The sequence below is a fragment of the Hemitrygon akajei genome, chromosome 17, assembly GCF_048418815.1.
Source record: "Hemitrygon akajei chromosome 17, sHemAka1.3, whole genome shotgun sequence".
In the NCBI taxonomy this organism is placed as follows: Eukaryota; Metazoa; Chordata; class Chondrichthyes; order Myliobatiformes; family Dasyatidae; genus Hemitrygon; species Hemitrygon akajei.
In genome coordinates this window covers 91,118,936-91,145,881 of record NC_133140.1, presented here as the reverse complement: position 1 = coordinate 91,145,881, position 26,946 = coordinate 91,118,936, and the positions used below count along the sequence as shown (strand labels likewise).

General features: G+C 42.6%; 1 protein-coding gene across 1 annotated transcript in view; it reads right to left on the bottom strand.

The window, feature by feature from the left end:
• Positions 1–2,006: 2,006 nt before the first annotated feature.
• Positions 2,007–26,946, bottom strand: part of utp4 (UTP4 small subunit processome component) — a 90,550-nt gene continuing 65,610 nt past the window's right edge. The window contains exons 14-16 of the mRNA XM_073070543.1: positions 15,312–15,497; positions 15,058–15,156; positions 2,007–2,261 (exon numbers count right to left, since the gene is read on the bottom strand). Of these exons, the coding sequence (XP_072926644.1) occupies positions 2,145–2,261; positions 15,058–15,156; positions 15,312–15,497 (402 nt within the window). The 3' untranslated portion in view covers positions 2,007–2,144. The remainder of the gene's footprint in view (positions 2,262–15,057; positions 15,157–15,311; positions 15,498–26,946) is intronic.

Sequence of the window (26,946 nt, the reverse complement as noted above, 5' to 3'; positions counted from 1 at the left end):
AACACTACAGCACAGTACAGGCCCTTCAGCCCTCCATGTTGTGCTGACCCATATATTCCTTAAAAAAAGTACTAAACCCACACTACCCCATAACCTTCCATTTTTCTTTCATCCATGTGCCTGTCCAAGGGGCTCTTAAATACCCCTAATGTTTTAGCCTCCACCACCATCCCTGGCAAGTCATTCCAGGCACTCACAACCCTCTGTGTAAAAAGTTTACCCCTGATGTCTCCCCTAAACTTCCCTCCCTTAATTTTGTACATATGCCCTCTGGTGTTTGCTATTGGTGCCCTGGGAAACAGGTACTTACTATCCAACCCTATCTATGCCTCTCATATGTTATGAGTGCTGAACAGACCTGATGGAAATGGGGTCCAGAGTTAACCCCCACCCCCACCCCGGGAACTATGCTGCTAATGAGAGAGAGAGAGAGAGAGAGAGATGAAGAACAGAGGTACAGACACCTGCTACAGATAAGAGAGAGAGACAGTTGATTTATGTATTTTGGCTCTTCACTGATTATTTACCTTTCGCTGCAAGGACGTTTCTTTGCTCATTAACATTCCTGAGGAGACAGCAGGAGTGGCCTAGTTTGATGGACATAGACATGTGGAGTTGATGGATAGCTGATACCCCGTCCATGGGGATAAAAGACGGGTCTGGGGAGACACCCCTCAGACACACCAGTGGACACTGAAAGAGTGTTGTGCACCCACAGGAAGGTGGGGGCTTCGAGGACTGAATCAGGAGATTGGTCATAAAGCTCACAGTGTGACGGCAGGGCCGGTGGAGACTTGTGTGTGTGTCCACTCACGCCAGAGTGACGAGTCCACCATGGAAGAACGGTCTAGCTGAGAACGGAGGGGTCATAACCGAATGACCACAATGGTACAACGGAACAAGACGACGACGGAAGGTTTGCCTGCAGCTGCTCAACTCTCGCTCGCTCTCTCTCTCCAACATTGCAACACAAGAACCAACTACCTCAGCCTGAACTGAACTTTATATTCTTCTATGACAATTCATTTACCCCTAGACAATTCATTTACTGCTATTATTATTCCTACACTTCAATGTTTATTATCGCTAACCTGTGTATATGTATATTTGCATTATTGATACTGTATTGCTTAGTTTACTAATAAACACCTTTAGTTACAATACCACCAGACTCCAACATATCCTTCCATTTCTGCTGGTCTGTTAACCCAGTTACAGGGTACGTAACACATAATCTTGTAGACCTCTATCAAGTCCCCTCTCATTCTTCTACGCTCCAAAGAGAAAAGTCCCAGTTCTGCTAACCTTGCTTCATATGACTTGTTCTCCAAACCAGGCAACTTCACCAACCTCTCAAAAACCTTCTAAAATTTCTTCTTGACCCCTTATTTTCACCCTTTCTTTTAAATGTTTTCTCTAAACAAATCCATGATCCTACCATTAATAACAACCAATCCTCTTGTAGTAGTAGTAGTAGTAGTAGTAGTAGTAGATCTATAAAAATATAGGTCATCAAGTAACAGCTATGACTCTCAGTAGTCTTCATCTCTGCTCTTTTTCAGCAGTGCACTACATGTCAATCATTTCCTATTCTCAGTTCAGCTCCTAGACTCGGTGCCACACCCTCCACAGGGTGAAGGGTCTGATGCCCCACTGCAGTTATACTATTCCCAGCAATTCCACTAACAGTGCAATTGGTCTGAATGAAAATAGATTTGAGACGGCAAAGCCTTGGATTGACAGAGCATCATCAGTGTAGCTGCTACACTGAGGAGAAATATTACTGCAGTGTGTTTCTGGCATCGCTTTGAACTATCCAGTTCATTTGCTTGGTTTGAAATACTGGAACTGGTGAACTAACATGTGATATACTATGCTATCCCACAATTCTTCAGGATTCTTGGAGAAGATTCCATTGCAGGAGTCAGTCAGAATCTATTTAGTATTGCAGCAGACAATTAGTGCAAACCTCAGAAAGTGATGTGACAGTTATTCATCAGCCAGTATTTGGATATTGGTCACAAACAGAAATTGACAATATTTATTTATATAAAACATTACAAGTTTGGAAATTCAATGTAACTTTTAGAGAACAGTCCAAGTCAGCATCTTGAAAGATGCAGTACATCAGATCCAGGAGCCAACTATGTGGCGAATTTCTTCTTTCGGACCGGCATGGGCAGCTGCGAGATGATCTCCATCATGGGACGCTCCACCACAACAAGAGAGTCATCCATCAACAGCTCCAGATGGAGCAAAGGCTGAGGAGAAAGAGGACGATTGCAGTATCTCACCAAATAAAAACACATCAAAGCTGCTACAAGACAAAACCTTGTTGATGTCAGAAAAGTGCACTTCAAAAACATTCCTTGTCTGGGCAACTAGTTTCACGAAAGGGAAATAGTATTCACAAAATGTATTGGCATTTAAAGGGCAATGTGATATGTTTGGCTATTCAACAAAATCATACATGTTAGGGTTAATGGGATTGGGGTTAACATATTAGGCTGAGGAGTGGTTAAAAGTTAGAATAGGAGTATATTGTTCATTTTCAGTTCAGCAGACTGGCAACAAGCCACAAGGATCAGTCAGACAGTTCAGCCATTTGCAATCTACCTTAATGACAAATACACTACACTGTTCTCTCATCTAAATTCTGCTGACAAATATCTTTTATTAAAGTGATTGAGTTCAAACATGAAGCAAAAACAGGCCTTTCAAACCATTATGCTATGCCTACACAATGACTATATCCTTCCATTCTCTGCACATTCATGTGTCTAAAAAGCCTCTTGAACACCTCGTTCATTTTTGCTTCACCAGCCCAGGCTACGATTCCAGGCACAATTCTGTGTTTAAAAAAAATTGCCCTGCACATCTCCTTTAAAGTTATCCCTTCTCCCCACCTAAAACGCAAGCCATCTAGTATTAAACTGATTCTTTGGATTTTATTGGTGTTGATTTATTATTATCACTGGTACCAAGAGTGAAAAGCTTGTATTGCATTCTGTTTATACAGATCAAGTCATTATCCAGTGCATTACCTAAAACAATAACAATGCAGAATAAAGTGTAAAAGCTATTGCAAAAGTGCAAGTAAACAATAGAGTGTAAAATCATAACAAGATAGAAGTGAGACCAAGAGTTCATCTTCGAAAAATAGAGGGCTATGCTGTAGGGAAATTCTAGGCAGCTTCTAGAGTAGGTTACATGGTCAGCACAACATTGTGGGCCGAAGGGCGTGTAATGTGCCGCAGATTTTCTATGTTATCATATAAGAGGTCTTTTCAATAGTTTTATAACAGCATGGTAGAAGCTGTCCTAGTGCCTGGTGGTCCATGTTTTCAGGCTTTAGCATCTTCTGCCTGATGGGAGGAGGGAGAAGAGAGAATATCTGGGGTGTGTGAGATTCTGCTGACTGCTTTACTGAAGCAACAAGTATAGGCAGAATCTATAGAGGGAAGACTGGTTTCTGTGATGTGCTGAGCTCCACATCTTGCAGTTTCTTGTGGTCATGTGCAGAGCAAATGCCATACCAAGCTGTTATGCATCCAGACAGACTGTTTTCTATGGTGCATTGATAGAAATAAGTAAGCATTGTTGGGACATGCCATATTTCTTCAGCCTCCTGAGGAAGTAGAGATGTTGGAAAGATTTCCTGGCAATTACATTAATATGGATGGACCAGGACAGGCTATTAATGTTTGTACCTAAGAAACTGAAGCTCTTGATTTTTTTCAAACTCAACACCATCGATGTAGACAGAAATATGTGCACCATCCTTCTTCATAGTCAATGAACACCATTTTTGTATTGTTGACATTGAGGGAAAGGCTGTTGTCATGATACTCTTGTCATGTTCTCTCCTTCCTGTACTCAGACTCATTGTTATTTGAGATGTGGCCAACTATGGAGGTATCATTTGAAACCCATAGACAGAGTTAGAGAAGAGTGTATACGAGGCACGTAGGAGGCTGAGAAAGCACCTTGTGGAGAACCAGTGTTTAGAATAATTGTGATGGAGGTGTTGCTGATTGCTGTTCTTATTGATTGCAGTCTGTTGGCCAAAAGTCAAGGACTTTGTTGCAGAGGGAAGCATTAACTCCCATGGTCTAGAGTTTGTTTGGAATTCTAGTATTGCAGAATTATAATCAATAAACAGATTCAAGTGTCTTTACTGTTCAGATGCTCCAGAGATGAGTGTAGTTTATTAAAATTTTATTAATGCCTCCATTTCACTTTCTGCAGTTTTATATGTCTCATCCTACCCACTTTGGACCTTGACATAAAGAAAGTTCAAGCTTTGGTACCCCTTTGTGAAGGTGGAGGTAAGGCAATGAACATGCTCCTGTTTACATCAGTGGTGCTGGGGTCAAGAAGGTTGAGAGCTTCAAGTTCCTAGAAATGAACATCAATAGTCTATCCTGGTTCAACCATGTACTCGTAGATCCAAGTTCACCAGAACCTCTCCTTTCTCAGTTACTAAAGAGGTTTGCCATATTCCCCTATCTCACCAATTTTTATCAATGCACCATAAAAAGCATCCTGTCCGGATGCATCACAGCTTGGCATGTCAACTGCTTCCTGTCACTGCAAGAAACTGCAGAGTTGTGGACACAGCTCAGCACATTATGGAAACCAGCCTCCCATTCACAGACTGTGTCTACACTTCTCGCTGCCTCATTAAGCAGCCAGCATAATAACAGACCCCTCCCACTCCTGACATTCTCTTCTCCCACCTCCCAAGCCTGAAAGCACTTAACACCAAGCTATATAACAGCTTCTATCCTGTTGTTATAAAACCACTGAAAAGTTCCCTAGTAAAATGAGATGGACAATTTCATAATTTACCTCATTCTGGTCTTGCAGCTTATTGACTACCTGCGCTGCACTTTGTCTGTTATTGATCAACCTTGTACTAGCCCAATGCACTGTTGTAATGAAATAATCAGTATGGCTGGTATATAAAACACAATGTTTAGTGCAAGGGATGATCATAAACCAATTTACCCTAACTACAAAATCTTTTTCTACTGACATGTAGCTACTAACAAATTACACAGATCCCACATTTCTAGAGAAAATGCTGTCAACAAAAACAGGACAGAAACACAACTCCCTTCTCAGAGCAACAGCAGATCTGTCTGGTGTTTATGGCCTTGACAGTGAGCACTGTCAATCATTCAGCCACCAGCTCCTCTCCAAACAAGCCAGCAACTGTGATCTTTAATGACCACTCTAACAGGAAATATGTTCTCAGTTTACTTTGTAGTCTATTTCCTGATAAGTTCAATCCCGTCTTCCAAGAGGACTCAACTGCAACTAACAAGAGTTGCCCCATTCATGGAATGCACTTCAGATGCACATAACCATTTACACACTGACAGCCTCAAATATAACATTGTCACAGCGTGTTCAGAATACAAAGCATGAAGCTCAGTTTCCGTAACCACTGTGCTATGAATAGTCTGGCAGAGGCTGCTCGCTGGGAGATGAATGTAGGAGAAAGTTTAGCAAGTTTGCAGATTTCTTATTCAATGGATGAGGCTCTGCAACCCAAGCTGGCAGATAATTGTCCACCCGTAACTGCCCTAGATTTGAGGAGTAGGCAACGCAAGGAAGCAAAGCGTTTGCAGTAGGACTCATGCAAAGTGCAAGAATGGGCAAAAAAGTGGCAGATGGAATACAGTATTAAGAAGTGTATGATGATGAATTTTGGTAAAAGAAACAATCGTGCACTATTTTCTAAGTGGGGAGATGGTTCAAGCATCAGAGGTGCAGAGGGACTTAAGAGTCCTGGTGAAGGTTAACTTACAGGTTGAGCATGTGGTAAAGGTGGCAAATGCAATGATAGCATTTATTTCAAGGGAAATAGAATATAAAAGCAAGGAGATAATGCTGAGCCTTTATAGGACATTAGTCAGGCCGCACTTGGGAGTATTGTCAACAGTTTTGGGCCCCATATCTCAGAAAGGATGTGTTGTCATTGGAGAGAAGCCAGAGGAAGTTCACAAGGATGATTCCAGGAATGAAGGGTTTAACATACGAGGAGAGCTTTAGCAGCTTTGGGCCTGAACTCACTGAAATTTAGAAGAATGCATGGAGATCTCATTGAAGCCTACTGAATGTTGAAAGGACTAGATTGGGTGGATGTGGAGAGGATATTTCCTCCAGTGGCGTTATCCAGAACTAGAAAGCACAGTCTCAAAATTGAGGGGTGACCTTTTAGGACAGAGGTAAGGAGGATTTTTTTTTAAGCCAGTGAGCAATGAATCTATGGAATGCTCTGAAGTAGACCATGTCTTAAGGCAGAATATGATCATTTTCTGATCAGTCAGGGCAAAGGATATGGTGAGAAGGGAGGTGTACGGAGTGAGATCCGGGATCAGTCATGTTGGAATGGCAGAGCAAACTTGATGAGCTGAATGGCCTAATACTGCTTCTATGTCTTATGGTCTTATGGACAGATGAGGCAAAGGCAGATTACTGGAGACTTAAAATCATTTGCTTCGGGTAGATGGGGGTCATCAGCTGTGGTTGGCAGAAGGAAAATTCTGATCTCAAACCTCCACTGTCTTGTGGCTGTAACCATTCATGAAAAGGCTTTGGGAGTAAATTCTGAGGGGAAAATCCCGAGTTGGTGTCCCTAAGGCAGTCCTAGGTTGACTTCAACGCTGCCTGGCAACTCTTGTGATGCTGCTGGTACAAAACTGTATTGGTCTCTGCTGTTCCTTTAAGTTCTGATGTTGGAGAGGGGGAGCTTGCTACATGGGCAACAACTTGCTCTCCATATTGTACTGTCCAGGCTTGCACATCAAGACAGCTAGGATGCAACATCTATGGTTGACTCTGACCGACGGAAGCCTCACTCACTCAGAGCAAACATCTTCCTAGAGTTGGAGGAAGTAAGAGAGGTCCTTAATGAATACTTTGCTTCAGTATTCATCCTTGATAGGAACCTTGAGTTTGTGAGGACAGCATAAAAACAGGATGATATGCTTGAACTTGTCGACGTTAAGAAGGGGTTAGGATCTTTTAAAAAACATTAGGATAAGACAAGTCCACAGGGCTAGACAGGATATACTTCAGTTCTTTACAGGAAACAAGGAAATAGATTGCTTCATCTTTGGCAATAATCTTTGCGTCCTCTCTGGCCACAGTAGTTACAGAAGATGGGAAAGTGGCAAATGTTATTCTTTTGTTCAGCAAAGTGTGCAGATATAATCCTGGGAATTATAGACCAGTGAGTCTTTCTTGGGTGGTGGGCAAATTATTGGAGAAGATCCTTAGAGATAGGATTTATGAGCCTTTGAAGATAGTCAGCATGGCTTTGTGAAGGGCAGGTCATGCTTCATGAGCCTGACATAATAAGATATTAAGTCTATAACACATAGGAGAATTAAGGCATTCAGCCCATTGAGACAGCTCTGCTATTCCATCTCTCCCAACCCTATTATCCACGGAATGCTTTGAGAATGTGACAAAGTGAAGCTAGAGCAGTGGATGTGGTGTATATGTATTTTAATTTGATAAGGTTCCTCATGGTAGGCTCATTCAGAAAGTCAGGAAGTATGGGATCCAGAGAAACTTGGCTGTGTGGATACAGAATTAGCTTGCCTAAAGGTGGCAGAAGGTGATAGTAGATGGAGTTTAATGGGCTTGGAGGTCAGTAACCAGTGATGTTTTTCATGGATCTGTTCTGGGACCCCTGCTCTTTAAGTGGAAGGGTGAGTTAGTAGGTATGTATATGACATGATGGTTAGTGGAGAGTGTAGAGAAGGGTATCCCATCCTGGGGTCCACAGACCCCTTGGTTAAAGGAAGGGTCCATGGCATAAAAAAGGTTGGGAACCCCTGGTGTAGAGAGTTATTATAGATTGTAACAGGACATTGACAGGATGCAGAGCAGGGCTGAAAAGTGGCAGATGAAATTCAACCTAGAGAAGTGTAAAGTGATTCACTTCGGAAGGTTGAATTTGAAGGCAGAATATAGGGTTAATGGCAGGATTTTTGGCAGTGTGGAGGAATAGAGGATTAGAGGCAAGCTGATAGGCTGGTTAAGGAAGCTGATGGTGTGTTGGCCTTCATTAGTCGGGGATTGAGTTCAATAACTGAGAGGTAATGTTGCAGCTCTATAATACCCTGGATAAGACCACACTGCTGAGTTTTGGTTGCCACATTATAAGAAGGATGTGGAAGATTTAGAGAGAGCACAGACGAGATTTACCAGGATGCTGCTTGGACAAGAGAGCATAGGTTGAACAAGCTAGGGCTTTTCTCTTTGGAGCGAAGGACAATGAGAGATGACTTGATAGAGGTGTACAAGATGATAAGCATAGATCCAGTGGATAGGCAGAGACTTTCTCCTAGGGCAGAAATCACTAATACACGAGGGCATAATCTTAAGGTAATTGGAGGAAGTATTGAGGGTGATGTCAGAGACAAGTTTGTTACGGAGAATGGTGGGTGTGCAGAACACTTTGCCAGGGTAATGGTAAAGGCAGATACATTAAGGGCATTTAAGAAATTCTTAGTTAGGCACATAGAGATTGAAAAATAGAGAGTTATATAGGAGGGATGGGTTAAATTGATCTTAGGAGTAGGTTAAAAAGTTGGCACAACATTGTGGTCTAAAATGTCCATATTGTTCTATGTTCTGTTTGTTTCAGATCAGAGCCCTACACTGGTGAGTGAGGAGAAGGATAGCCAGTATAAAAGAAATAGTACAGCATAGGAACAAGCATTTTGACCTACTAATTAAACTAGTTATTAAATGCCGAGCAATAGTAATCTATCCTGCCTATGCAATGGTCATATCCCTGCTTTCCCTGCAGTCATGAGCCTATTTTAAGAGTCTCTTGAACCTCTAAAATCCCTCTGAACCTCAAGCACTGTTAATGTTCTTACCATTAACTATGTACTGTCCCTCCAGATTCAATCTCCCAAGGTGCAGCATCTCATATTTGGCCAGATTAAACTCTATTTGCCTTTTTGCTACCATATTTGCAACTCATCTATATCCCATTGTATCATTTCGCAATCTTCCTGTTTTCCACACCACCAATCTTCATACCTTCTGTGAACTTACTAACCTAACCATCTAAATTTACATCCAAGTCTCATATCATATATATTCTGGTATATTATATATCATTTTGGTATAGCAGTATACATTCCACCTCAGGCCAATGTCAATCAGACTTTAGATGATCTGAGCAATGGGATCAACGCGCATGAAACAGCGCATCCTAACGCCTTTACCATTTGTTTTGGGAGATTTTAACCAGGGCAGTCTGAAAAAAAAAAATCACTGAACAATCACCGTCAACAGATCACTTGCAATACTAGAGGAAACAACACACTGGACCATTGCTACACCACCATCAAGAATGCCCACCATGCAATTCCACGCCCTCACTTTGGGAAGTCCAATCACCTGGCTGTACCTCTATGCCCTGAGTATAGGCAGAGACTGGAGACTGCAGCACCAGCAGTAAGGACAAAGAAGGTATGGACAAGGGAAGCACAGGAGCGCCTATAGGACTGCTTTGAATCGGTGGACTGGACTGTATTCAGGGACTCATCTTCAAACCTGGATGAGTAGGCTATAGTTGTTACAGACTTCATTAAAACCTGTGTGAATGAGTGTGTGCCTACAAAGACTTACTGTACATTCCCAAACCAAAAGCCATGGATGAACCAGGATGTTCATCGTCTGCTGAAGGCTACATTTGTGGCATTCAAGTCTGGCAACCCAGGTATGTACCAGAAAATCAGGTATGATTTGCAGAGGGTTATTTCAAGGACGAAGAGACAATTTTGAACAAGGTTGGAGACAACATTGGCTGCACAGCAACTCTTGCAGGGTTTCCAAGACATTATTTGCTACAGAGTGAAACCCAATAGCGTGAATGGCAGCGATGCTTCACTACCAGATGAACTCAATGCCTTCTATGCCCACTTTGAAAGAGAGAACACAACTGCAGCTGTGAAGGTTCCTGCTGCAACTGATGATCCTGTGATCTCTGTCTCAGAGGTCGATGTTAGGCTGTCTTTAAAGAGAGTGAAGTCTCACAAGACAGAAGATCCAGATGGAGTACCTTGTAAGGCTCTGAAAACCTGTGCCAACCAACTTTCAAGGACAATTTCAACCTCTCACTGCTACAGATGGGAGTTCCCATTTGCTTCAAAAAGGCAACAATTATACCAGTGCCTAAAAATAATAATGTGAGCTGCCTTAATGACTATCATCCGGTATCACTCACATCTACAGTGATGAAATGCTTTGAGAGGTTGGTCATGACTAGACTGAATTCCTGCCTCAGCAAGGACCTGGACCCATTGCAATTTACCCATCGTCAATGGCAGATGCAATCTCAATGGCTCTTCACACGGCTTTAGGGGACCTAGACAACACAAACACCTATGTTCATCGACTATAGCTCAGCATTTAATACCATCATTCCCACAATCCTGATTGAGAAGTTGCAGAATCTGGGCCTCTGTACTTCCCTCTGCAATTGGATCTTCAACTTCCTAACTGGAAGACCACAATCTGTGTAGATTGGTGATTACACATCCTCTTCACTGACAATCAACACAGACACACCTCAGGGATGTTTGCTTAGCCCTCTGCTCTACTCTCTATATACACATGACTGTGTGGCTAGGCATAGCTCAAATACCATCTATAAATTTGCTGACGATGCAACCATTGTTGGTAGAATCTCAGGTGAAGAAGCCAACTAGTGGAGTGGTGCTGCAGCAACAACGTCAGTAAGACGAAAGAGCTGATTGTGGACTTCAGGAAGGGTAAGACGAAGGAACACAGAACAATCCTCAGAGGGATCAGAAGTGGAGAGAGTGAGCAGTTTCAAGTTCCTGGGTGTCAAGATCTCAGATGATCTAACATAGTCCCAACACATCCATGTAGCTATAAAGAAGGCTACTTCATGAAGAGACTTGGCATGTCAACAAATACACTCAAAAACTTCTATAGATGTACCGTGGAGAGCATTCTGATAGTTTGCATCACTGTCTGGTATGGAGGGGAGAGGGGTAACTATACAGGACTGAAAGAGGGTTGTAAATCTAGTCAGCTCCATCTTGGGTACTAGCCTACAAAGTACCCAGGACATCTTCAGTAAGCAGAGTCTCAGAGAGGCAGCGTCCATAATTAAGGACCTGCAGCACCCAGGGCATGCCCTTTTGTCACTGTTACCATCAGGTAGGAGGTACAGAAGCCTGAAGGCACACACTCAGCATTTCAGGAACAGCTTCTTCCCCTCTGCCATCCAATTCCTAAATGGACATTGTACCCTTGGACACTATCTCACTTAAAAAAAAATATACAGTATTTCTGTTTCTTTGTACATTTTAAAAAATTTATTCAATATACGTATACTGTATTTGATTTTCTTTTTTTTTTCTCTTCCATATTATGTATTGCATTGAACTGCTGCTGCTAAGTTAATAAATCTGTCACATGCCAGTGATAATTAACCTGATTCTGATTCTGACATCCCTACAGAACATCACTAGTCTCAGACCTCCAGCTAGAGTAATTCCCATCATCCATTACTAGGTCTTCTAAGGGCAAGTCAATTCTGAATCTGGTGATGTAGGTACACAAAGGCTACCATGCTCGAATCTGATAAGCAAGAAAGGTAATAGGAAAGGGAATCTTTAGGGAAGAGGTAAATGGCAGATGGAACCAGAATTAGGGGGGGGGGGGGTGTTGGTGAGTGGGAAGTACTGTTGTTCCACTATTTTGTGTTGGGCCTTACTGTGGAGATAGCCCAGGACGGATAGGTCAGAGTGGGAATGGGGAAGGAAGTTGAAATTGTATGGAAACACAGGTACTGCTCAACCCGCTCAATTCCCCAACTGATTTTTCACCAAGGCATGGCTGAAGTGAGTGGTTTGGTTATGAGGAGTGACTAAAAAGGCTGGGTCTATTTTATCTGGAGTGGTTGATTAAGAGGTGGTGAGGGTATAGTTAGGATTGACTGCAGAAAACATTAGAGATAGATAAAATGATTAAACAAGTTTAGAGTAAGGGAGATCAGTTGGAACCCCTTTCACTGAGAAAGTGACGAGTACCTGTAATACATTTCCTGAGACAGAGATAGAGGTGGAAAAAGAGTTGATGACAATATTAAGGTAGTATATTCTCAGGGGAAATAATAACCTTAACATGATACAAGTTTAGATTCAGTTTACACATGAAAGTATAACTTAAAACTAGTATAAGTTTTGATATTCTAGGCATATTAAGGAGTTGTGTCTTTTCAAGAAGCATTAAACCATTAAAGCAAATATGCAGAGGAGAGTTAGCTTTTTAAAAAAAAACTCAGCAAGTAATAATGATCAAAGCAATTCTCAAAAGGCAGTGGTTGTATTTATCTTAACACTTCCAAAAAAGAATTGGATATTGGCAAAAATATCAATTGGTTAATTCGTTCATGAGATTGCAAAGGCACATTTGGTTTAATAAGCACTCATTGCGCTGAATGGCCCTACTTGTAACATCGCACCAAGTAAGTACAGGTAATGGGATTAAACAAGGTGAGATATAGGGAAAAGGGGATCAAACTAGATAGCTCACATAAATAATATCAGCTCAATTTCAATAATTAGGCTTGTTTAAAGAAATCTCTGCCCAATTATCATCAGGATATAACCTGCAGCACCAGGGGTCCCAACACACTCAACCACTGCTTTACTACAAGGAGAAATGCCAATCGTTCTGTGCCTAGAGGCATTTCGGGAAATCTAATCACTTAACTCTCCTTTTCCAACCTGAATACAAGTAGAGGCTAAAGAGAAAGGCTCCAGGGATAAGAACAAAGAGGTGGCCATGGGAGACAGAAGAGCGGCTACAGGATTGCTTTGATCCTGTGAACTGGACTGCATTCAAGGACTCATCTATGGATCTGAAACTAATACACCATGGTTGTCACCGGCGTTATAAAGCAGTCATAAATGAATGTGTCCTGAGAAAATCATTTAGAGTCTTCCCCAACCACAAGTCATGGATGAACCATGAGATCCACAATCTGATAAGGACCATATCAATGACATTCAGGTCTGGCAACCAAGAAAGAAGTGAGAGGCCCAGGTATGATCTCCAGAAAGCCATCTCACACGCGAAGTGGCAATTCCACACCAAACATGAATCACTGAAGGATGCTCAACAGCTGTGGTAGGACTTGAGCATTGTCACCTCTTATAAAATTAAATCAAGCGCCATGGAGGATAGCAGGGCTTTGCTTTCAGTTTAGCTCAACGCCTTCTATGCTCACTTTGACTGTCAAAACATGGTGGAACTATTACAAACTCCCACATTCCCCAATGATCTTATGATTTCAGTCTCTGAAGCCAATGTGTGAGCTGCATTCAGGAGGGTGAACCCACAGAAAGCATCCAGCCCAGGTGGAGTACCTGGCCATGATCTAAAAACCTGTGCTGATCACCTGTCTAGAGTATTCTCTGATATCTTTAACCTCTCACTTTGACAGTCTGAGGTACACACCTAATTCAAGCAGTCTTCAATTATACTGGTGCCTCAGAATGTGACAACCTGACTCTGACTATCGTTTAGTAGGATTTACATCCAATTCTGATGAAGTTCTTTTGAGAGGTTGGTGATAAAACCTATCAATTCCTGTCTGAGAAATGACTTGGATCTGCTCCAATTTGCCTTTCAATACAACAGGTCCACAGCAGATGTCATCTCATTGGCTCTTCATTCAACCCTGGATCACCCAGACAGCAAAGACGCATACATCAATGCTCTTTATCAACTACAGCTTGGCATTCAATATCATCAAACCCTTCAAACTAATCATTAAGCTTCAAGACATTGGGGGTCAATACCTGCTTGTGCAATCTGATCCTGGATTTCCTCACTTGCAGACCTCAGTCAGTTTAGATTGGGAACAGCTCCTCCACAACCTCCATCAGCACAGGTGCACCACAAAGCTGTCTGCTTAGGTTCTTGCTCAAGTCACTTTATACTTATGACTGTGAAGCCAAGCACAGCATCCAATGCCATGGTTAAGTTTGCTGACAAAACCACTGTCACTGGCCTATACAAAGACAGTGACAAATCAGCATATGGGAGAAAGATTGAAACTCTGCTAACTGGTGCCACAACAACAACCTCACACTCAATGTCAGCAAGACCAAGGAGCTGATTGTTGACTTCAGGAGGAGGAAACCAGAAGCTCAATGAACCAGCCCTCATCAGGGAAATCACAAATGAAGGGGGTCAGCAATTTTAAATTTCTCAGTGTTATCACTTTAGAGGATTTGTCCTGGGCCCAGCATGCAAGTATAATTTGGAAGAAATCATAGCTGTGCCTCTACTCCTTATAAGTTTGTAAAGATTTGGCGTGATACCTAAAACTTTGACAAGATTTAATATATGTGTGGTGAGTGTATTGAATGGTTGCATCACAGCCTGGTATGGAAACACCCATGCCCTTGAACAGAAAATCCTACAAAAAGTAATGGATAAAGCACCCCCTCCCCCCCAGCCATTGAGCCATCAACACAAAATGCAGTCACAGGAAAGTAGCATCCATCATACAGGACCCCCACCATCCAGGTCAAGCTCACTTCTCACTGTTTCCATCAGGTAGGTGGTATATGAGCCTCAGGGCTACACTATCAAGTTCAAGAACAGTTATTGCCCCTCAACCGTCAGGCTCTTGAACCAGTGGGGAAAACTTCATTCGCCCCATCACTGAACTGTTCCCACAAATTATGGACTCACTTTCAAAGACTCTTCATCTCAGGTTCTCAATATTTATTGCTCATTTATTTTCTCTTTTATATTTGCTGTTTGTCTTTATCAAAATGGTTGTTTGTCTGTCCTGTTGGGTGCGGTGTTTTGTTGATTCTGTTGAGTTTCTTGAATTTACAGTGTATGCCCACAAGAGAACGAATCCCAGGGTTGTATATAGTAACAAATATGTACTTTGATAATAAATTTACTTTGAACTTTGAATAGGTCTCTGTTCCCAAAACTTTCAGTGAGCCTCACAGATCTTACCTTGAATTTCTTACAGACTTTGAAGGCATGCTCCCAGTTCTTACGACCACTTACAGGCACTGGCTGGTTATTAATATCTGATTCCTCAGAGGGCAGGGGCTGGAAAGAAGCGGTCAGAATTAATCCTGAACAAAATCAAAGAATGCCTGTTAATCAATAACAATAGCAAACCCCACAGATAATGATGGAGCATGTGGATAAAGAGTACACCACCCAAGGCTGCAGGGCAAGACTACTGTGGCCATGTCACTTACCAGTGACTGGTCAATGATACAAAACATGTATGTATCATGAACGATGATCTGTGTGCTCACTCTAGGATTGAAGGTGACGTGGATGATGGGTGTGTCCCTTTCCAGCCAGAGTGTGGGCAGCCCATGTTGCTGTACTTTACGGCTCCACTCTGTGTACTTCTTCTCACTGATGCTAAATTCAAAAATCTGAGGGGACAAAATAAAAACAATTACTAATCACCACCACCATCGTAAAAAAAAATGCCATGAACAAAAGGACACCATTCTGCCCAGACTGCCCTCAGGTGGAATTAGTTCCTTGCGCATATTCCTGCAGTACTTATAGAACATAGAATAGTACAGCACATTACAGGCCCTTCGGCCCACAATGTTGTGCCAACCCTCAAAACCCTGCCTCCCATATAACCCCCCACCTTAAATTATCCATATACCTGTCTAGTAGTCTCTTAACTTCACTAGTGTTTACCAAATTTCCTTTGAAAGTCTCCTTTGAAACTGTTTCCAGGCAGCATGTTCCAGTTGACAAATATATATATTTTAAAGTCCTTTTGACAAATACTTCAAAATTGTGGGTTAGAATCAGAATCAGATTTATTATCACTGGCAAGTGTCATGAAATCTGTTAACTTAGCAGCAGCAATTCAATGCAATACATAAGATAGAAGAAAAAAAATCAATTACAGTGTATGCATATTGAATAGATTAAAAATCATGCAAAAAATATTTATATTAAACAGGTTGAGGTAGTGCTCATGGGTTCAATGTCCACTGAGGAATCGGACGGCAGTTCAGGCTTCTGTACCTTCTATCTGACAGTAACAATGTGAAAACAGCATGACCTGGGTGCTGGAGGTCCTTAATAATGGACGCTACCTTTCTGAGACATTGCCCCTTGAAGATGTCCTGCGGACTTTGTAGGCTAGTACCCAAGATGGAGCCCACTGAATTTACGACCTTCTGCAGATCCTTTTGGTTCCATACAATAGAACCCCCCCCCCCCACCCCCCAATACCAGACAGTGATGTAGCCCGTCAGAATACTCTCCATGATACATCTACTGAAGTTTTTATCTGAGTGTTTTGTTGACATGTCAAATTAATTTTCTGTCACAACCCTATCTGCCAAATCCACCAACGTTTATTCCTAACTTCTGATAACATTCTGTGCTTCATGGTGAACTAAATCTACTCTGCCACTTTCCACAACCCTTGACATCTTCCTCCACCAGGCCGCCCAGAAAGAGAACATAGAACTGTATAGCACTGGGCAAGCCATTCAGCCAATGATGCTGTTCCAGTCTTAATAGCACTTTATACTACCGTAGATTCCGGATTTTAAGCCGCTACTTTTTTCCCACATTTTGAACAGCTTTGAACTTTGCGGCCTTTAAAACAGAGCGGCTAATACATGATTTTTTTCATGCCGCCTCGTAAACATTTTGCCTCATAACAGTAGACCAATAAAATTGATGAGTAGTTCACAGAGGTCCAATGAAATTGTACGATAAATCAAGCGCACTTTCACAATTAAATTATTGTAAATCAGTCATTTGTACTCACCCTCATCAACATGGAAAACACTCGAAGAAAAGCATTGTGCTGCCTTTATGGCAGTTATTTAGTTTATAATATTTTCGCTTAGTAATTCATTTTCTAGTTAAAGTTAGAAGAGTTTTAACTATATTTGTTTTCTGTACTACATCGCGGGATGCTATGACGTCACACCCGGTTTCGCCGCGTCTTGTGGGAAAAATGCCGTTTGCGATAAAACGGGATGGAGGGAGGGAGCGCATTACGCGAGCGGCTTTGGATCTGAGCGAACGCTGCTTTTAAGTTAAAGGCGATCAATAACTTTTCCTGGTAGGCTGCAGTATATATATTTTTTACCAGTCGTTAGGAGATATTGGAATGTTGTTCAGTAAAGAAGTATACGCAACGTATATTTAAAAGTAGCTGCGTTACGGGCACGGTTCGAAAAAAAGCATTTGCAATATGTATTTGTTTTTGTTACCATATGGATTTAATTAAAAGTTAAAAAATCCTCACGTGTAATATCTTTCTGTGTAAATATCTCATATTACAACGTGGGACACCTGCGGCCGAAAATCCGGTGCGGCTTGTACAATTAAAAAATTGATTTTATTTCTAAAATTAGAGCCAGCGGCTTTTAATCAGGTGCGCTCTGTAGTCCGGAATCTACGGTAAATGTCCTCCTGCTGTGCATCATCCATATCCCTTGAATCAGAATCAGGTTTATTATCACCAGCATGTGTCATGAAATTTGTTAACTTAGCAGCAGCAGTCCACATGCAATAATCCAAATGCAGTCTGACTAAAGTTTTATACAATTTCTTTACTCTGATACTCAACACCCTTACCAATGAAAGCAAGCATGCCATAAGCTTCCTTTACCATTTTAACCACCTGCCTAGCCACTTTCCTTGAACAATGTATCTGAATCCCAAAATCCCTTTGTATCTAAATGTTACTAAGGAGTCTACCATTAATCGTAACATTTCTCTTTTCATTCGACCCAAAATACAAGAGCTCAACTTGCACAGATTAAACTCCATCTACCACTTCTCTGCCCAAATCTGCTGCATTCATTATACAACAATTGCACAAATCCTGCTGTTGTCCACAATCTTGGCATCCATATCACAAAGATCACAAAAAAGAGATCTAACCACCAATCCTTGCAAAATACCACAGGTCATAAGACATCTCATCAGAATAACAGCCTTCCATCCCTACTGTCTTCTATGGTCAAGTCAATTCTGAATCCAACTTTGCAATTTACTCTGGATCTCATGCATCATTGTCTTTTGAATCAATCTACCATGAGGAACTTTATTAAATGTCTAACTGAAGCCCACATAGGTTACATTGTTACTGAAGTCCATATAGAAAATGTCCATCAAGCTTCTTTGTCACTTCAAAATCAATCGTTGTATGGCATGACCAGCCCTGTACAAAACCATGCTAACTCTCCCTAAATAAGCCATGCCTTTCCAAATGCGCATAACTCCTAACCTTCAATCTCCTCTCCAATAGCTTCTCTGATGTAAGGCTGACTAGCCTATAATTACATTTAGACCACTCTTAATGCTGAGGATGGGTTCCTCGGAGGTGATGCACTATGGAAAACAGTGCTACACTTATAACATCATGTAAATGGATGTGTGTGCCTAATTTTAAAAAATATCAAACATGAGGTAATTATATATTATTTTATGTATACACAATAACTCGTGGAGTAACAACCACGCAAATGGACTTAACCTGTACATCAGTGGAGCAGCAACGCATCGCAGCAGCATTGGAGGGAAGCGGGTGGTGGTTACATCTTAGAAGAAGGACCAGGCTGTGGGTTCGCTTCTTCAAGTAGACGTTGAGATTTGACTGCTTTTCTCAAGTTTCCTCTCATAAAGCAGTTCTTGCTATCAGGAAATCATGTCAAGAATATCTCTTTTTGCCTTACTGCTTCGCTCCCAGTCAGGGTCGTTATCAATGAACTGGTCCATGATTTGTGTCATTGTGGTGATGCTACTGCTGAGGAGTTTTGTGGTTAACTGGTCCTTTGCAGTCTTGAACGCAGATGCATGTTTCTCTTCTCAGGAGATGAAAGTACGAGAAGACATTCTTTTCCGAAATACGCCTGTTTCATCCACATTGAAGACATGCTCAGGAAGATAAATGTCCGTTTTGATTATGGCCTTTGGTGTTGTAGGAAATTCCTGGCTGCCTTGCTGTCTGCACTAGTTGGTTTACCAGAGATATATATGCTATGGCGGTTACTGTGCTGTTTAAACCTATCAAAGCAACCTGTGCTGGCTGTAAATGTTACCGACGTCATCTTCTTCTTGACTGAAGATGCTTCTTGCCCTCTCCATTATTATCAGCTGGCTTAGGGGCATGTTTCATTGTGTTTGGTCATCCACCCATATATTTAGTCTATTTTCCATTTTTTCAAACAAATAACTCAATCAAGCCATCTTCGTTAATATAGTCATCGTGGCAGAAGCTTTTACCTTGTCTGCATTTTAAAGAGACGCCAACATCAACCTGACACTCAGCAGCTTCCAAACGCTGTATCACTTGCAGTTTCATATCTGTGCTAATGCTTTTCCGAGACATCTTAGATGCACTACCCTCATTGGAAGTTGAAGACCATTTTCCAGATATTATGGGTGAAAAAAAATGTTATAAGTTGGCAAAGGAGCAACACTTGGGAGAGGTATAGATGAACTAATATGTGATTGGCTGTGAGTGGCTCACAGCATATGTAAAGTGTTCTCATTGGCCATTTCAATGTTTACTGTAATGCTGGCCGCTCTTGAAAAGTCTTAAGTGTTGTTTGGAATGAATTTTTGTCATTTTTTCAATGAAGAATTGAATAACTGCACTGTACCGAATCAGAGCTATGCGGGGTCTGAGTGTACTTGAATTATCTCCATTTCCTTTCTAGAACAAAGGCACAACATTTCAAACAATCTGCAGATGCTGGAAGTCCAAAGCAACACACACAAAATGCTGGAGCAACTCAGCAGGCCAGGCAGCATCTATGGAAAAGAGCAAACAGTCAACACTTCGGGCTAAGAGCCTTCTTCAGGACTGGAGAGGAAAGGGGTCAAATCATTTACACAACATTCACTACTCTCCAGACACTGGGACCTCACCTGTTGCTGGTCAGAACATAAGGATCTTTGTCAAAGCCTCAACAATCTCTGCACTTATCTCCATCAATATTCTGGCGTATATGCCATCATGTCCTGGAGACTTATCTACCTTGATGCTTTTCAGATGTCTCAACCTCCTTAATCTCAATATGTCCCATCACTTCAGCAATGTCCCACTCTGTCTTCACTATCTTCCAAATGCTTCTAAATAAATAAGAGTTCTTACAGTGCCTTGAAAAAGTATACAGCCCTGACAATTATTTTCACACGCTACTGTCTCATTTTCTAAAGTTAGAATATATTGATGTAGGATTTTTGAGCTAATCTACATTTTGCATCATGTCAAATTAAAAGCAAAATTCCAAAAACTTGTCATCAATTTACCAAAATTGTTGGCCTCACAGAGTACTCATCCCCTTTGTAATCTAACTTTCTTCAGTGGTGGCATGTATGCACTCTGATAATAAATTTTACTTTGAACTTTTGAACCTTACCAACTCGCCAAATTTGTATGTAACCCTCAGGCTCGCCCAGCTCGCACTCGTCTAGGGGAATCAGCTTTCAGCCCCACCAAACTGGGTAATCACGTTTGTGTGGATGTGTGTGATGTACCCCCAGTTACACATCCACAATGCAAAATATCAGACAGTACACCATATGCAATTAAATGATAGACTATATGAATCTTGATCTGAATATAGGGTTAGTAATGAAAATAAACAAAACAAAAAAAAAAGGGCCCAAGGCAAAGTCAAAATTACATTGGAGCTCACTCAGTACAGTCGGCCCTCCTTATCCACGGGGGATTGGTTCCAGGACCCCCCCACAGATACCAAAATTCGCGGATGCTCAAGTCCCTTATTTAACATGCAGTTAAAAATGCAGTGCAGTGGTCTTTAGGACCCAGCGGAACCCCGGACTTTATTTAACATGTCTCCGTGCGGCGGACATTAGGACCTGGCGGCGCACTCTGAATCCGCAGTGTTTCTGTTCACGAAAATAATCACGATCGTGATTGAAAATAAGGTGGAAGTAATAAAGCGACTGGAAAGAGATGAAACGCCATCGGTCATTGGAAAAGTGTTAGGCTACAGTTGGTCAAAGTTCGGAACAATTTTAATGGAGAATGTGAAAGACCCTGCCCCGATGAAAGCTACAATTATTATTAAGCAACGCTGTGGTTAAATTATTGAAATACGTATGTTTCTCAAGTGTTTTATATGCATAGAAAGGTAAAATATATACTACATACTAAGAAAAACGTTTGACTAACTGACGCTAAATAATACCAGATGTACCTGTTCTGACTTCAAGACAGACTCAGGAATGGAACTCATTCATAACCTGGGGACTGCCTGTACTTTTAAGTCATTTCTAGATTACTTATAATACCTAATACAATGTAAATGCTATGTAAATAGTTGTTATACTGTATTCTTTAGGGAATAATGACAAGAAAAAAAAGTCTGTATATGCTCAAGCAACGAGTACTGGAGAGAGAACTTCCGGGTTTTCCAGATCCGCGGTTGGTTGAATCCGTGCATACAGAATCCACGGATAAGGAGGGCCGACTGTAGTCATTCTTCCCCCATCGGTCTCCTCCAAAAGTCGCCGACCTTCGGACCCTCAGATCCAAGTCCACTCTGTCTGGTGGTCTACCAGCTCTCTCCACACGTCTTCCCTCTTCATCTCTCCTCAACAAAAGACCGCAAAAAACCTGGCTCCCAGACACACAAGAAAATCATCTCTCTCATTGGATAGGCACTGAATTCTAATGTCCCGTTATCTCTAGTCAAAAACCCAAACATTGCTGCTACACATAAACTATTACCTTAACATTGGACATTACATAGAAGCCATTATATTAGCCATAGCAGTGAAATCTTAAAGAGTGTTACACTCTGCCCCCCACCAAATTTAGTCATGTCCTCATGACGTTGAGATAATTTGCCAACCCTCCCTGCAAAACACAAAGCCCAATCCAGGTGCAAAAGGCAGTGACACAGCTCCCCAAAACAGTAGAGATCACACCCTGTTCCCCAGGCGCTACATAGGCCAACCTATCTGGTGGTTTCCTAATTCTCTTGAGACCTCCGTACCTCCTCACCCAACTCTTCAGGCTCAGACGCTACTGGGGATACTTCGGGTCTACATGGTGAATCCTCCCTCGATCTATCACTCATGCCTCCCTGCAACTCGGAGCCCTCTGTCCCGTGTCCAGGCCCACTTCCTCTCCTTCAGGATCCTGCTGTAATCCAGGCTGCCCACAGATAGCACCCCCCCCCCCCCCCACTTCAGTGGGAGAAGGGCCAGGAGTCTTTTCAATGGGGAGTTAGCGAAAGGCAGCATGTACCAGATGCTCAGATCATCATCCTCTGAATCAGTATCCCTCTCATGGGCGGGGCCTGGCCCAGCCTCTCCTGCAGCGGGCCCTGCAGTTGCCCCATGTTTTTGCAGAGTCCTCTTCCTAGGTGTAGGCTCCAAGTCAGGCTCTGGATCTACCTGCACCTCTTGTCCCAGGGGCAACAGGTCGTTCCGATGAAGAATCTTGACAGGCCCATTCCCCTCCTCTCAATTCACCTGGAAAACTGGTAGGTTTGGCATCTAACTCCCCACCACATAGGGTGTGGCCGCCCAGCAGTCAGCCAACGTGCTTTCCAGGTAGCCCCAAATTCCTTATGAGGACTCAGTCTCCCGGCAGGAGTTGGTAGAACCTCACCTTCTGAACATACCTCCTTTTATTTCCACGATTCTGCTCGGCGGCCGCAACCCCAGCCAACTCATAAGCCCTTTTCAGCTCTCTCTTCATATCAGACATACTTCAGGTAAGGCTTCGGTGGTAAGTCACCCTAGTCAGTTCCAAAACAAAGGTCAATGGGCAACCTCGCCTCGCGCCCAAACATCAGATAATACGGCGAGTACCCAGTAGCTTCATTTCGTGTACAGTTGTAACAATGAACCAGATGCCCAATATGTTGACTCCACTTACTCTTCTTGCTGATCTCCAGGGTCCCGAGCATGTCCAAAAAGGTCCAATTAAACCGATCCCTAATGTGGATCGCCCTGCAGGTGATAGGGTGTGGTCCTTGACTTCTCAACTCCAAGCACGCCCAGTAACTCATAGATGAGTCTGCCCTCAAAGTCCTGTGTCTGGTCACTATGTATCCGCCTGGGATGGCCATAATAAATTAAATAGTTCTACCATAACACTTTTGCCACCGTAGTCACCCTCTGGTCCTTGGTAGGAAAAGCCTGAGCATATCTGGTGTAGTGGTCCGTGATGACTAAGACATTCGCCGTGTTGCTGGCATCAGGTTCTATGGACAGGAAATCCATACACACCAGATCCAGGGGCCCTGCACTCTGCAAGTGGTACAAAGGAGCTGTGTACATAGGCAGTGTCTTCTACTGTATGCCCTTTTCAACCGTGGAGCAAATAGTGCCAATGCCCAGATCATCTCACTGAGCAGCTGCCCCTTCCCCAGAACTCAATTGCGGCAGCTGATTTGTCTTCAGAGCAATCAGGTTACAGTAAACTTGTGGTATGGTGTCATCAGAAGCCCCCAATTGATCTACTGCTTGATCCTGCCTCTCTTTTTCCTCTGCCTTTACCGTGATGGCAAACTGACACATGGCCTTCACCCCAGGGGCAGGATCGCTCTCCTACTCCTCGTCCATGTCCAGTCCCTCATGCACCTGCATCAATGTTCCAGCTCCCTGGCCGGTACTTCAGGCTGAAATCCTAGGCGAACCATGCTGCCAATCACCGATGGACTGTGGCATCCAGTTTCACTGAGGACAGGATATAAGTTAGGGGGTTGTTGCCCATCCTCACCTCAAACTTGGCCCCATAGTCGCTCAGCTTATCCACCACTGCCCATTTCAACGCCAGGAATTCCAACTTGTACGTGGGATAGTTTCTCTTGGAGGCTGACAAACTCTGGCTAAGAAACGTCACAGGCCTCAACCTGCTGCCCTGATCCTGATATAGGTTGCCCCCTAAACCCTCTTGGCTGGCATCTGTGTGCAGTACATGCGGCATTCGGGGGGTCCGCAAAGGCTAGCACCGGTGTCTGGGTCAGCAACTCCTTCAGCGACTGAAAAGCCTCTTCACATTTTACATCCCACCTCTGTCCAAAGGGCTCCGATGGGTTTAGATATTCTCCACCCTCATGTCCTTTTTTTTTCCCCTTCCCTTTCTTCCTCAAGGGAGGGCAACCACACAGAAACTGATTCAAGGGGTGACTCACTTTGGCATAGCCCTTCATGTATCTCCAATAATAACCACAGAACTCAAGGAACGAGCGCAGAGCCTTGGCCAAGTGTTCACCGCTTCTATCTTAGCCAGGTCTGTAGCTACTCCATTCTGTGAGATTGTGTCCGACATAGCTAACAGATGTTTTGCGAAACTGGCACTTGTCCAGGGAAAGTATTAACCCTTCAGCTTTCAGGCAGCCGAGCACCTTCAGTAGCTTTGCTTCATGTTCTTCCAAGGTGGATCCAAATACTATGAGGTCATCCAAATACACCAACACCTCAAGCAAGTTCATATGCCCCACCGTCTTCTCCATGACCCGCTGGAAGGTTGCAAGGTCTCCCGATATGCCCTGGGGCATCCTTTTGAACTGGAAGAATCCTAGGGGACATATAAATGCTGTCTTCTCTTTGATGGCCTCACTCATCAGGATCTGGTAATATCCACTCCTCAAATCCAGCACACTAAACCACTTCGCACCGCTCAGACAGGCCAGCGCGTCTTCGACCCTCGGGACCGTATACTGGTCAGGGTGTACGGTGTGCCTGTTCACAGTCCTATAGTCCACACAAATGCATACCTTCCCATTCTTCTTCTGGACCACTACTACTAGAGACGCATAGGGGCTTTGGGACTCAGTGATGATCCCAGCTTCCTTCAACTTACACAAATGCTGCTGCACATCTCCCATGTCTGCAGAGGCCAGTTGCCGCGACCTCTCTCTAAACGGGGTGTCATCGGTCACCCGGATAGTGTGACAAGTGCTCTTGGAACAACCCACAAACTCGCCAATGGAAAAGACACCTTCCAATTTCAACATCTTCTCTACCAGCCTCCTTTTCCAACCCGGCAGCACCAGAGAGTCCCCGAAGTTGAATGACTCTGCGGTCAACTTTCCCCCCTTTTCCAATAGTTTCTCCCCAGCTTTTATGTTGCCTTTGATTTCTCTTGTTAGCCATGGTTGTGTCATCTTGCCTTTAGAACACTTCTTCCTCTTTGGAATGTATACATCCTGTGCCTTCAGAACTATTTCCAGAAATTTCTGCTTTTGCTGCTCTGCCATCATCCCTGCCAGTGTTCTTTTCTAATCAATTCTGGCCAACTCGCCTGCAGAGTTTCCCATCTCTCATGCCTCTGTAATTCCCTTTACTCCACTGTAATACTGATACATCTAACTTCAGCTTCTCCTTCTCAAGTTTCAGGGTGAGTTCGAGCACATTATAATCACTTGACCCCAAGGGTTCTTTTACCTTGAGGTCTCGAATCAATTCTGGTTCATTGCACGACACCACTCTGTGAAAAAATTACCTCTGACATTCCCCCCCCCACCCCCTTCCACGCACCTGGTACCTGCAACCAAGCACCTTGTGTTAGTCATCTTAGCTCTGGGGAAAAAAGCCTCTCGCTATCCATACAATCAATGCCTCTCATCATCTTGTACACTTCTATCAGATCACCTCTCAACCTCCGTTGCTTCAAGGAGAAAAGGCCAAGTTCACTCAACCTATTTTCATAAGGCACGCTCTCCAATTCAGGCAACATCCTTGAAAATCTCCTCTGCACTCTCTCAATAGTATCTACATCCTTCCTGTAGTGAGGTGACCAGAACTGAACACAGTACTCCAAGTGGGGTCTAACTAGGGTCTTATATAACTGTAACACTAACTCACAGCTCTTGAACTCAATCCCATGGATGAAGATGACCACGGACCCCAAGATCTCTCAGATCATCCACACTGTGTTTCAATATTTTTATTAATTACTTGCATAGATGAATACAAAATACATTTTGATATTATGGAAACAGAAACAAGTTTGAAATGCCCCATATCTACATATAGTAAGTTAACTATAATATTGAAAAGGTATATTTTATTCTAAATCTAATCTAAAGCAAAATCAAAACCCCATAACAAAAAAAAGAGAAAAAAACAGCTGTTTGGTTAAAAGAAAAAAATATCTTGGATATATAGTCATAAATTCAAACATCTAGTAGCCATCTTCATTGCTAAACAAGTCGAAAGTAGTTCCAAAAAGGTCCCCATAATATGAAAAAATCTTGTCTAGGTATAGAAATAGAACACCAAATCTTCTCTAGATTTAAACATGACATAACATCAACCAACCAATAGGCATGAGTAGGCGGAGCTGTATCTTTTCATTTAAGCAACAAAACTCTTCTGGCTAAAAGAGAAATAAAAGCCAAAATACACAAATCATTCAGCTTAAGAGTAAAATCATTTCCTCCAATAATGCCAAACAAGGCAGTCAGAGGATTGGGTTTTAAATTTACTTTAAAAAGCTCCTCCGAGAAAGTTTGAAATACTTCTTTCCAAAATTTATCAAGCCATGAGCAGGACCAAAACATATGAATTAGAGACCTCTTCGACATTACACCTATTACAGTATGGAGAAAGATCTGAGTAAAAATGAGAGAGCTCATCTTTAGTCACATAGGCTCTATGAACCACTTTAAATTGTAAAAGAAAGCGACACGCACTTAACGAAGAGTTGTGAACAAGTTTTAAAAAATCATTCCTACTATCCTCATCAATTGAAATCTGTATGTCTTTTGCCATTTGAAATATACAGTTGAAATATATATGACATTGGAGAGGGTTCAGAGAAGATTCACGAGAATGATTCCAGGAACAAAAGGGTTACCGTACGAGGAATATCTGGCAGCTCTTGGGCTGTATTCC